The 14,503-nt window shown below is 28.5% G+C and overlaps 1 protein-coding gene across 1 annotated transcript; it reads left to right on the top strand.

Annotated features, from left to right (window-relative positions):
- The first annotated feature begins 6,084 nt into the window (after positions 1-6,084).
- On the top strand, positions 6,085-13,976 carry LOC114382749 (sulfate transporter 2.1-like). Its single transcript, XM_028342344.1, has 12 exons — positions 6,085-6,561; positions 6,681-6,729; positions 6,832-7,039; positions 7,180-7,354; positions 8,332-8,397; positions 8,499-8,729; positions 8,901-9,027; positions 9,873-10,159; positions 11,533-11,726; positions 11,816-11,904; positions 13,006-13,082; positions 13,552-13,976. The coding sequence occupies exons 1-12, from the start codon at positions 6,229-6,231 to the stop codon at positions 13,675-13,677; spliced, it is 1,962 nt and encodes a 653-aa protein (XP_028198145.1). The 5' UTR covers positions 6,085-6,228; the 3' UTR covers positions 13,678-13,976.
- The last annotated feature ends 527 nt before the right edge of the window (positions 13,977-14,503 follow it).

The following is a 14,503-nucleotide window of genomic DNA, read 5'->3' as shown; positions in this document are numbered from 1 at the left end:
GGTTTTCTAGACCAAAAAATTATGGGCTGAAAAAGAAACATTATTGCTACATGTTTAGGAGTCATTTTTAAGGGAATACTACCTTCGATTTTTATTTTTTTTTATTTATCCACTTAAGTTAGTGGTACATAGATAAATACATGCAACTAATGTCTTTGGTTTATTTAAAATTATTTTTAAACTTCAAGTTTAGTTTTAACTTTATTTAATATATATATATATATATATATATATATATATATATATATATATATATATATATATATATATATAATTCCTATAAATATAAAAATATTTGCTTTCAGTTCTTCAAATAAATTTTCCTTTATTTTGGTTCCCCATTTTTGAAATTGCAATTTATAAAAAATATTGTCTCCTTTTACTCGTTTACAAAATTAGAGATCAATAATGACAAATTTTACATATGATCATGATTAAAAGGAGATAATTGTTCGTGAATTAAAAGTAAGTATTACCAATTTATAAGGACTAAAAATATATTATCCTTTTCATAGGAATTAAAAAAACATTTTCTTAAAAATTACATTTTAACATTATGTTATAATTAACTTTATTTGTTTTACTCTTATTTATTCTTAAAGTAATGTTATACGTGTTTATAATATTTTTCTGATACATTTAAAAAAAGGAAATTAAACATAAATAAGTTATTATCTTTGACATATAAAAATTATTATATAATACTTTTTTAATTTATTAAATAAGAGAATTCGCAAAAATATGTTGCCCAAAAATTTAAAACTATTCCTCTAGCTCGTAAATAATAGAGTAATAATTCTTTGATATTTACTAGGTGGCTTAAACGGAAAATATTAGTATCAATCCTTAAAGATGATTTGATTAAACATCTAAAATTTATAAGTTTTATTAGAAAAAATAATTTACTTAAACTCAACCTTAAAGATTTTTATTTTATAATCTCAACCATAAAGATTAATATTAATATGTATCCAAAAAAATCAAATAATCTACCACAAAAAGAATATTAGCATTAACAAAACCGTTAAAAGTTCATAATTGGGTTCATGGTAGATAAACTTCTTTATAAAAATTTATAGGAAAAAAATAAAAAGATAACATGAATTAAATTTATCTTATATATAAGTTAAAATTAATTTATACATAAGTTAATTTATGAAAAAGAATTATTTAACTTATTCAAAAAATGTTTTTAACTTCTGTACGTATCAACAAATTTTTACTTATATGAGAGGAGTTTAAGTCATTTTATCTTCTTATTTTTTAATTTTACAAAGATTTTTTTAAATCAAAATATGACCTTATTAATATGATTTTAAATTGTGTGAAGTTATATATAAATAAATAAAGTAGTAATATATTTTTTAATGTTTTCTAAAAAACTAACAAAATTAAAGTGTTTATTTATTTAAAATGAACTAACTTAAACACTCACTTATAATAATTGCATAACTTTAATTGATTCAAATTCCAGGAATATTCGCTAAGGTCTTTCTTTTTTTAAGCTTTGGAACTGATCAACGAGTTTCATCTGACCTAATTTTGTTTTTAAAAAAACTCATTAATTAACTTACTTGCTTATGGACACAGTATTCAAATTAAAATCCACTAAAATGTGTACTAATCCTTAAGCAAGATTACTATATATGGCTTCCATGTCATTCACTTTCTCCTTCTCTCATATTCAATTGTTATTTAGAGTAGTTCTCATGAAAAACATGTCTGCATTCAATGTATCGGAATGATCTGGTGTTGGCGCCTATTATAGTGGACCAAAGACAAGGTGCTTTAGCTCACATTTATTATTAACCACTTCTACTTGGTTTATATATATTAATATTCAAATGAGTTATGCCTATGGAGAATGTTTTTATTGATTTTACCCTTTTGTGGTCGTTCAAGGATTGCCTTTTCATCATGGTTTGTTTTGTTAATTCTAAGTACTACATCTGATATCATATAATTGGACAGTATAGTATCAATTTTCACAAACTTTTGTGCTTGTTTGGATTAGCACTCATATTCATGTTTAATTCGGTTGTTTGGTTACATTTTGCAATTTTTCTATATATTAATTTACGGGGGAATAAAATTCACAAAAATTTTAAAATACATTTATATTTCCACTTTAATTTCTTTTAATTGCTTTATCATTGAAATAAAATTATTTTTTAAATTTGGTTTTAAAATAATAAAATATTGCTCATTATAAACACAAATTAGTTTTTAAAAACATTTTATTTTCAGTAACAAACGTATAAAAATAAACTAGTTTCTTTTATGTGGTTGATGTATAAGTTGTTGTTCCTTTCTGGATATTTCAATTATCCATCATGTCTGATGTGTATATCCTTATCAATGTCCTAAGAAAAAAGTGATGACTGATGACAAAGGTGAGACTGAGGCCATAGTGACATGAGAGAGAGGGAGAGAAAACTGTATTTGAGTCAACCATTACAAATTCAATTTTCAATGATTATAAATATAAAATTAATAACAAATTTAAAATAAAGTGATTTTAATTTATAATTTTTATATTAATAACCGAATTTAATATAAAATTGTTAACTCATCATTTTTTTTCTTATAAACAAAATGAAATTAATGATATTTTTTTTAGCTCACAAGAGATACAATATTTCACAATATTAGCATATGCTAAAAATTAATGACATCGATTTTCTGATGTCCGTCAGACACATACACTGAAAGCTGAAACTATATCTATCTGTACTACTACTGTTATATGTTCTGTAACAGCATTTTCAGCGTATTAAAATTTGTGGGGGGCATATACGATCGTGAGATGGTGAGTTGTGGTGGATGGACTTGTAGTTTGCAGTGAACTGTTTATTTGAAAATACTATCTACTTTAATTTATACTTGTAATAATCTTGTTTGTACACTCTTTTATTTGTTTCTAATTATGCTAATGTAGGATTTATTCCCAACTCTTTTCCTCGTGTTTAATTGGCCGGCTTAACTCAATTGTGACTTGTTTTGACTTTATGTTTTTTTTTTCTTCTTAGTTTAGAAGCAACAAAATATTTTTATTTGCCTTTTTTGGCCTTCCTATATTTTAAATCCCATTTATTAAGGTACTAGTAAAAAAAAGTTTTTAATATAAAAAATTATAACAGCTTTTAGAGAATTGGGCAATATATAAGATACTGATATTTTTGTAGAATTAGAATGAATGTTCTTCATCGATTTATTTAAAATCGATCTAGAAAATTAACATTACTTTTTATACCATTGTACTAAGTATTGATGTAGAAAATACATTTTAGAACAATTTTCTATTTGTCAATCTAGAATATAAATGTCTCCCTACCACTTTTGATTTTGTTTACAAGACATACTTTGTTTATCAATTATACAACTTATCTAGAAAGTTTTTGGTACAATCGATATAGAATGTTGATGCCTTCTTTAACTTTCGAAATTATTGATAAGACTCTTGTTAACTTATTAACAAATGTATCAATTCATCCAAGTAGTATTTTAAAATGGTAAAATCAAGTGTCGAATTCATATAGATTTTGAATGTACTATCTAGAGGTTGTATATGTTTAATTTTAAGCAATCAGTGAACTAAATTTGATATTGGTCAAATAATGATTTGAATATAAAATTTGACATAAACGAAGATAATTAACCAAATCACGTTAAAGAGATAGAATACAAACACTCAGCGGGTGAGTTTCCGGTTGAAGTAGAATTACAGAGCGTGTTAAAACTCAGCCTACCAAAATTACTCTTGATGCAACATTAAGGATTTTTTACTATTTAATGTTATTTCGATTATTACCTTCATCCACTAACATACCCTAACCATGATCCCTCATGTAAAAGAGTCCAAATTATCTAATTTCACTCCTAATCCCTTAAGAGCTACATCAAATAATTTGCTTTAAGAATAAAGATGAATAAATAAGACTAAATAATATCATTTTATCCCTAGACATGGATTACCTTGATGCTCTTTTCAAGTTCTTAGAAGATAAATATTTTACAATGCATAAACCTTATAACACTACATAAGCATGGGTGATCAAGCCATAAACATGATATTAAGCACAAAAAAGAGACAATAATATCAAAATAACATTGAATTGATAGTTAGAATCATTACATCAAGAGTGTTTGGTTGTTGAGCTCCTAACAATGGATGATTTTGCCTCTCATTGTCATGAGAGGTTTACCAATACAAAAAGAAAACAAGAGATGTGAAAGAAGATGAAGGAAAAGATCCCCAAGTGAGTGAATTCTCTCTCTCCTCTCGTGCCCTAGCCTCTTATTTTGGTCCCCCAAAAGAACTCCATGATTTCTCCCTTCTTTTCTTTTTAAAATGCAACACAATCATGTTTTTTGACATTAACTATGCGCTAAGCCTACATGTGTTCGCTAAACACATATGCAAAGTCCAATTGGTATAAGTGACTTTGTGCTAAGTTGTCAGATGCGCGTTAAGCCGTCAATGCACGTTGAGCCGCCAGATGCGGGCTAAGCTTGGCCTTCAAGTTGGCTTCTCATATTAAGTGAATGTTGACGCATTGAGTGCGCTGCTCTAATTTTTCAACCCTTTTCCAAGTCTCTTACAGTATAATTCTACAAAAAATACACCCAAAACACTATAAATTAAGTAACTTTAACTAAACAAAAATTTAGAAGAAACTAAATTCCTAATATTTTAACACAAAAAAAACAATAAAAAAAAATATTAAATAATTACTATATAATTTAAATATTCAAATTACTTAAACATAACAATTATCAACTCTCAAATCAGTTGTACGGCTAATTAATGATTTAAAAAATCACTTTGTATATTAATTTTTTTTACCGTCGATCAAGAATTCATTAAAGTTTTCTTATTTCAGTAGCGCGGTCGCATTTTATTATTACTCTAATTTTCAATTAAATCTTGGTTATCTGGAATGGTTGTTTGTGGGATGGGTTAGGACAGATTTACCTGTGTTCCTACTCGACCCGATATTTTGATAGGTTTATTATGTGAACGCAAACTGATTAAAATCCAACAACCTAAGGGACAAAATTGAATTAATCCGAGTTATTGACATAATATATTAATTTTAATATCATATATAGTTAAATCATAAAATTAAAGAAATATACATCTACAATTAATATATATATATATAGATAGATAGATAAATAATATTAACATAAATTTAATATGATGCATGACAAAACATTGTTTATTAATTCAAGAAGTTTTATTATATATATAATTAATATATAATTATTGTAAAAATTACACTTTTTAAAAGAATGACATTAGGTTGGATTGGGACGACCAAGAACATAATATGGACCCGATCTCAAAATGTACTGAGTCTAACTTTTTCTAGAGTCGAATTAGTAAACATTAATTTAATAAGAATTTGATTAAAAAATCTCTTTAAAACACATAAGAATTTAATTAAAAAATCTAATATTACAGAGTCACATCAATGATTTAGCAGTCAATATATTTTTATTAACAGTTAATGCCCCAAGAATGTCCGTTGAACCAAAACTCTTGATTTTGAAAAAAATAAAATCAAAGATCTGCATATTTTAGGGAAACCAAAACTGTAGATTAAGTAAAAAAATAAGATCAAAATTGTATTTTATCCTAAAAATCATATATTTACTATCATTTCTATTAAAAAAATTAGTAATTTTACATTTACTTAAACTTTGTGAAAAAAAAGTTTATAGTTAAAGTACAAGTATCTTTTAAAAGAGACTATTATTCAAGCACAAATAAAATCATTTTAAACGAATTTTTTTTATGAATATTTAATTCAACTGCATAACTCAAACTCATGATCACCGCTTAAGTTAGACTAATTACATATGAATACATCTGGGCCTTCCATGGTGGAAATCTTACTTTCACCTATGGAAGTGAGAAACTCTTATTCTCATATTAAGAGTGTTCAATTATTGTCACCCAGTAAAATGTGAAATTTATCCAACTTTATTCGAGGAATCCCTTAGTTCATCTCTTATATATTATATATTTAGTTCATCTCTTATATATTATATATTTAATTTGGTGTGAAACTGAAGCAAGGCCTTTTGTTGCTCTATATAAGGTGCTTTCTAACCCCGAAGTCCTTCAACTTCATAGCTCTGCAATTCACAGGTAAGTCACATCACATGAGAGTGTAGTCGACCAGTTTTTTCACGAGACAAAGTTCTCCCAAACACTTCAACATGGCTTCTTCAGCTATGGAAACCTGCATATCCGAGGATTTGCACATGCAGGTTGACATTGAGAAGAAGGCGCAGGACATAAGGTCTCAGTGGGTGCTTAACGCTCCTGAGCCCCCGAGTCCATGGCGTGTGGTTGCAGATTCTGTGAGCAAAACCATCTCCCACTATAAACATAAGCTTTCCTCTCTCACAGATCAACCTTGCACCACACTCCTCCTTTCAGTTCTGCGGGTCATTTTTCCTATTCTTGCTTGGGGCAGAAACTACACTGCTACTAAGTTCAGGAAAGATCTTCTTGCAGGCCTCACTATTGCTAGTCTTTGTATTCCCCAGGTATACATATTACATATGTTATTCTAATTCATTCATAATTAAGCTAGCTATAGGCAACACTTGCAATTGATATAACACTACTTCTGCATGTTGTGTGATGTTTTCAATTTTCAACGCAGAGCATCGGATATGCCACCTTAGCACATCTTGATCCTCAATATGGCCTTTGTAAGCCACTTTTTTTTTTTCATTCCTTTTGAGGCTTTTTTTTTAACAAGTTTAGGAATTGATATTGGTTAATTTACTAATATGTATAATGAAATGATTTAGATACAAGTGTGGTACCACCACTTATCTATGCTGTAATGGGAACTTCTAGAGAGATAGCAATTGGTCCTGTGGCAGTGGTTTCTCTGCTGTTATCATCAATGATGGTGAAATTAGTAGACCCTGCTACTGATCCAGTGGGTTATACAAAGCTGATTTTGCTTGCTACTCTCTTTGCTGGTATCTTTCAGACTTCCTTTGGACTCTTCAGGTGAACAATTAATTAATATACTATGCTCGTGTTCCTTTCATTATAAACTATATTTTTATAATTTTCCCATAAGGTTGAGAGTGATGTTTTTTTTTTTTTTTTTTTTACTTTGGCATCAATTAATTACCATTTAACTGCAGGCTTGGGTTCCTTGTGGATCTCCTATCCCATGCTGCAATAGTAGGATTTGTAGCAGGAGCAGCCATTGTGATTGGGCTTCAACAGTTAAAGGGACTCTTAGGAATCACCCATTTTACGACCAAAACCGACATAGTCTCTGTCATGAAAGCTGTTTGGGAAGCAGTTCATAATCCAGTACGCTACTTCTTCCTTTCTTTTCCCTATAAATTTGGAGCTATATATGGTGGGGGAGGGGAACTAAGAATAAAGATAGGTTTTGGAGCAGATTCCAATTCACCATTCAGTACATTTATTATAATAAATTTAATTATAAATATCCATAAGCATAAGTTTAAAGATTAAAAAACATATAGCACATAATTCATTTGCCTATTAAAATATGATGGATTCGCTACGTGTTTGATTTGATTTATTTTAAAAAAATAATCACTCATATTCTGCATCCATTTATTAGAGAAAGGTAAAATGATAACAATAATTAATAAATAATGCTCCTATTACAATTTCATCTCTCCAAGCTTCCAAATTAAACCGGCACAAACAGGGGTGTACAGAAAATTGATTCCAGGGGCCAAGAAAAAAGTTATATAATTTTATAAATAAATAAATAAATTTTTGCATGCAAAAAATATTAAAGACATTAATATATTATTATATATATTGAATATTTTTTCATAAATAAATAAATAAATAAATATATATATATATATATATATATAACTACATTAAGTACAAAGTTAATACTATATGAAAAAAATAGATAGATAAAATAATTATATATTGGGACCTCAATATTATCAACATTTCATAAATACTTATAATTTCTCTTTATCTTTCTGGAAAATATTAGATCATATTAACTATCATACTTATATATTTCTCTCTTTTTATCTTCCTATGTATCATTTAACATAATAATTTTTATATATCATTTTTCTATAATTTTATTATAAATTTTAAGGGGAACATAATTTTTTTTTTCATTCTAGTTTAGTACATTTGAAAAATTTTCGGGGAAACATGGCCCTGCAGGTCCCCCCTCCCTCCGCCCCTGGGCACTAGAAATGCAGTAATTAAAATTTCCAAGAACTAATAAATATAATTTTATCATGCATGCATATTAATGCTAACATATATATGTTGAAATACAGTGGAGCCCTCGAAATTTTATCCTGGGATGCTCCTTCTTGGTCTTCATCCTAACGACGAGATTTTTGGTGAGCCATATAACTGAACCAGCTCTTAAATATTACCAAGTCCTTTAAAATTCCCTCTTGGCTGCAGTTCTAGTTTGAAATTTTTGCTAATTAATTTCCAGGGTAAAAGGAAGAAGAAGCTGTTCTGGTTGGCATCAATCTCTCCTCTTGTATCTGTTGTTGTGTCAACTCTGATTGTGTTTCTCACAAGAGCTGATAAAAATGGAGTTAAAATTGTGAAACATGTCAAAGGGGGGTTGAATCCAAGCTCCCTCCATCAGTTAGACTTCAATAACCCCTACATTGGAGAAGTGGCCAAAATTGGACTAGTGGTTGCTGTCGTTGCCCTTACTGTGAGTAACCAACTATAATTATAATTAGTTAATATAAAACCCTCAACTTAATTAAAAGTGCAATATTTGGAGTTACCATATTCATTCCCTTTATATTTTTGTTTAATTTGTTTGCTAATTATTTTCCATTTCACGTTGATACAACTTGCATTGGTGCCTTACCCATTATAGGAGTCTATTGCTGTTGGGCGATCCTTTGCATCCATCAAAGGATACCAACTTGATGGAAACAAGGAGATGATGTCAATAGGTTTGACAAACATCATAGGATCTTTCACCTCCTGCTACGTTGCAACCGGTATAATTCTTTTAATTTATCAAAGTCTATTCATAATTCTCAACTAATACAGAGAGATGAAAATAACAAAATTGGAGTGGTGATTATTTATGTTAATTAAGTTGTTTGCAAATTAATGCTGCTTTGAATTGTTATGATGATAAATAAATTAACGTGGAAGTTGAAATAAATCAATACGCGAATGACATTTGATTATATTTTCAAGTATATGTGTTTTTGTGTTTAAAAGGACAAAAGGTGCAAGTAGTTTTAGAAGCATGATCGATATCCTAATTAACATGTAGTTTTCTTCGTATATAATTTATGCAAAAGAGAAAGTATATAAAAGATTTTTTTAGGCTTCAAAAGTAGAAAAATACATTGCGGAATTTATATATAGTTTTATATTCTTATTGCAATATTCCTCACACTTTTACCAATTAAACTGTCTTGAAAGTTGAAACTCGGTATATATACGACCGATTTTTATAATCAAGATGAAATGCTACGTACGAACACGTATGTTAAATTTTCTTTTCTTTCGGTATCTTTCAAGTCTTTTATCATTACTTTTGGAAAGCATATATAAGAGCAATATTCCAAAATAAAAAACAAAAAAAAATATTCCAAAATCATTGAATAACTGAATTAATCAAACCATGACGTTCTTCTCCTTTGACCTCTTCTTATTGGAAAAGGTAAATTTAGAATTAATGCTTTTTAGAGCTAGCTAGCTAGGTAAAACGATTTTTTTTCTTGCGACACATTAAGGTGCTTTGGCAAGGACATCAACGAATAGAAAATTATTTTAATAATGAAGGTTGTTTTGTTTAATTGATTATAATGAAGCATATTAATTGTGGCAGGTTCATTCTCCCGTACGGCTGTTAATTATGCAGCTGGGTGTGAAACTTTGGTGTCAAACATTGTGATGGCCATAACAGTCTTGATATCATTGCAGTTTTTGACAAAGCTATTGTATTATACTCCAACAGCTATTCTTGCTTCTGTGATCCTCTCTGCCCTCCCAGGACTCATTGACGTTAGTGAAGCTTACAAAATTTGGAAGGTGGATAAGATAGACTTTCTTGCTTGCGCTGGGGCATTCTTTGGAGTACTGTTTGCTTCTGTGGAGATTGGTCTACTTGTTGCGGTAATCATTGCCACTTCCACATCTTCTCACTTCTTAAATGACTTCACTTATTAATTCTAATTTGTTATTTAAAATAAAAAATTGTAAATAACATAATTTTATGTATTTTAATAAAAATATTTTTTTTAATTTCCTAAGAATTAAATACATTGATAGTATTTATCAAAAATAAAATAATAAGAATATTGGTAATTTTCTATCATATAGGCGAATTTGAAAGATATTTGAAAAACTATACTATAAATTTTTCCTTGATAGATAATATATATATATATATATATATATATATATATATATATATATATGGCTAGTGATAAAGCACTAGTATACTAATGTAGCATATATATGTATTTTCATTGAAAGAGCTTTCAAGTAATTTAATTTCTATATTCTTGAAGAATCAACATTATTAGCATCTTTATGCCACATTACTCTCCATTTCGACTGTTTGTGCCACCCGAAATAATAAATAAATTATATATGTATGATACACGAGTATAAGTTCATATATAGTGATTCTGTACAGGCACCCAAACTCAGCTTTAGTGTCGAAAACAATTATGAAACGCAATAATATTTCAACAGTTCTGTATGTGAAGACAATGACACTATGAGTGGATATCTAAAAGCTTGCAACGTAGTTTTACTGTTTAGGATTATGGGTTTTCCCCAAAATAAGAAATTCTAGTATTCATAAATATTGGTGATGGCATGGTCCAAAGCCTAACTTCTCCATTATATAATAAGCAAGCCCCCCCACCACTTCACTGGACCCACATATTTGGCACCAAGTGTGATGCAGAATGGATGTGCACCGTTGAAAAACTGCATATTGTCTCTAGTTGGGACAGATTTATAGCATGAAAATTAGAGCCACCTAATAAATTCTCATTGTGGAATGATATTCCTTGCTTGGGTTGCAATCACTTGACAGAGATCTTTAAAACACTTAAAGGTAATAGGTCAAATTGTTTCTTTGTTCTAAATGGCATAGATCGAGTAGTCCTTTTCTCTTTTGGAAGTGACAGTTATGTACAAAAAATTTATCGACAAATTATTAATTAACATTGTGTTCTAGCAGAAACAACAACGTCCATTAGTTGACACAAGATATTTTAAAGAAAATTAATGAAGGAAAAAATATTGCTTAGGCTTAAGGGATCTTACTTAGATAAAGGATCTAGGTTGATAATACATCATCACTTATTTAATTACAAATGATTATCATGTATAATAATTTTATTGATTTTTATAATAATTATTTTTAAAATTATATCAATGATATAGTTTCTCATTGGTTGATTGTGTAAAAAAAAATTACACTGACACACGCATAAATTTATACATTAAATTTGGATTTTCTTAATTTGCAGGTGTTAATATCATTTTCGAAGATCATTCTGATCTCAATTCGACCAGGGACAGAAACTCTAGGAAAAATTCCCGGAACTGATTTGTTCTGCGATGTCTATCAGTATCCTATGGCAGTTAAGATTCCCGGGGTTATGATAATACGAGTCAAGTCTGCGTTGCTTTGCTTTGCAAATGCCAATTTCGTTAGAGAAAGGTATTTGCTACAGTATTTCCAAAGCTAGTGAGAAATTTGTGTCAGAAACATGAATAATTAATCTAATAGTCTTCAATTTTTGTTTCAAGAATCATCAAATGGGTCACTGAGGAAGAATCAGAAGATGACAAGGGAAATTCAAGAAGCACCATTCAACTCGTAATTCTTGACACCTCCAGTGAGGCTTTCTGACTCTTGTTATTAAAATACGGATATTTATTTATCTTTCCACAAAAAGGAAAAAAAAATGAAATTAACAGAACTTTTTGCATCTTTTACTTTTACCAAAGTACCTATAAATCTATAATAACTGATTGCATAAAGAAAAAAGTATATATATATATATATATATAACTGACGTTTTGTTGGATTTGACCTATATAGAATTTGGAAAAATACATGGGTTACGAGTACTGAATAATACGTATTGTATAATATAATAGGACATTGAGCTCTGATGTATAAAAGGATACAAAAAGATCATCTGACTCCTTAAAGTTATGTCTCAAGTGAGAATGAACCGAGATAAGAAAATACGAAAATAAATAAATAAATATGATATAGTTGTTGTGATGAAATTGGAAAAAAAGAAATAAAGATCTAGCCCAGACTTAATTTGTTGGTGGATAATTTATATAAGTGTGTTTTGAGCTTTAAATAAGATTTGTCATAATTTTGTAGAGTCTTCAAAATCTAATTCTTCTAAACTTTTAAGTGTATATAAAAGAGATAAAGATGAGTGTACATCCTCCCATGCAGATTGTTGATTTTATAGTATTTTGATTGTAATTCTACTCTATTAATTAAAAAATAATTCTTGTTTACTTGCTAGCTAAACATAAATTAATTTTCTTAAAATTAATTATACAAAAAATCAATTCTTTTAAATTGATTCCACCTATATACATATAGACAAAGAAAGAGAGACATGAATGATGTATCTACTTCAAGAGTAACTTTTTTAGATCCTTACATTTATTTTCTTAAGATCTAATGATTAAAATTAATTACTTATTATAACCATTAAATCTTAAAAAAATAAATGATAAAAATAATAAATAACTTTAAAAAAATTACAAGCAGATCTCCTTTCATATATATATATATATATATATATATATATATATATATATATATATATATATATATATATATATATGTATATATATATATTAAAATATAATAAAACTGTTGGCGAGAAAGTTGTGGTTAAAAATTTTACAATCTCGATTAATTGTTGTTTTTCTTTTTATTGGTTAATGATGTTCTCTTGCGATAGATTTGGTGAACATTGACACCTCTGGAATTACTGCTCTAGAGGAACTGCATAAGAGTTTGTCTTCACAAGGAAAACAGGTGACTTCTTTTTGTTTAGGACATTAAGTTATATGTAGGTTGCTTCAATGGCTCAACTAAAAAAAAATCACAAACTTATTAATTATGATAAAAGTATATGTATCACGTTAGCATAGAAATTTATTAACATGAAAATTTGAGATATATATTACTGATGAATCATATAATTTATGATAATTCTATTTTAATATTGATTAATAATGTTTATACTAATTGCTTGATTAATTTCTATAAAATAAAAAGACATATCAATCTAATGTTTATGGTATATGGGGCATCATTAAAATGAAAAATGATAATCAAGGGAAATGATCACAACACCTTTCATATATTTTTAAGATGTAGTTAGGAATTGGATAATAAACCCACTATATATTAAACTTTTTAGTATTTTCAAATAGTGTAACAATGCATGTTGTTTTAGGGAATGTAATGCATGTTGACATAGTGTTTTTTGTGTTGTTCTCAGTTAGCCATTGCGAACCCTAGGTGGCAAGTGATACACAAGCTAAAGGTGTCCAACTTTGTCGGCAAAATCGGTGGCAGAGTCTTTCTGACTGTTGAAGAAGCTGTTGGCTGCAAGAGCCGCTGCTAAATTCGATAAACACACCTTAGTTTCATGATCTCATGTGGCAAAATAAAAACAGTGTTTAATATCTATTTGTCTTTGTGGAAAATCTTAACAGTAGTTCTTGTGAATTGTTCCTTTGTATTTCCACTCCCAAGTACGTTATGTACGAAATGGGAAATTAGAATAAGTCATCTCGTAATTCATGTTGGAGATGCTGTGACTGTGAGTTTCTGTTCATTTATCATGTATGTGCTTAATAAAATAGCAGTTTGAAATGGCGTGTGTAAAAATGCTGGAAAATACTAGTATCATTGTTGATCCAAGATTTTTATTGAAAGCTGCTGAATGTACGTAAGTTCATTAATGGGCTTTTTATTAATTTTGACGTGAATACTTTAGAAAAGTAAGAACCGATATATACAAATATATTTTTAGAAAAGTAAAAAAGATTGTATATTATTTTTTTAGTCATAATTAATTATAAAAATGAATGTTGGTTAAAAAATTTCATATTGTAAAAAACACACACCTCTGCTTTACTGACTCATATTATACCGGAGTGCTTTCTTTGTTTAATTTATTCTTGGGTTGACAGGAGAGTTGAAAATCGTAAGTTTAGTGCTTCATGTGTTCTTCGACAGAATTACGTCTAGATTCATGCAGTAAGATGATCAGATTAGTGCTCTATGTTTAGTGTCATGAAGCTGAAGCCACTAAGTAACTTTATGCCTAACTTTTTGTCTCTCTGAGCATTGCTTACAAGATGCTGTACGTGAAAACTTGTCTAGATTCAATGAATATTGAGTTTTCTCTTTTAATTTATGCAGAAATTCTAGTAAAGATGTTAAGG

The sequence above is a fragment of the Glycine soja genome, chromosome 13 (assembly GCF_004193775.1).
Source record: "Glycine soja cultivar W05 chromosome 13, ASM419377v2, whole genome shotgun sequence".
Taxonomy (NCBI): domain Eukaryota; kingdom Viridiplantae; phylum Streptophyta; class Magnoliopsida; order Fabales; family Fabaceae; genus Glycine; species Glycine soja.
This window is presented reverse-complemented; position numbering and strand designations above follow the sequence as displayed.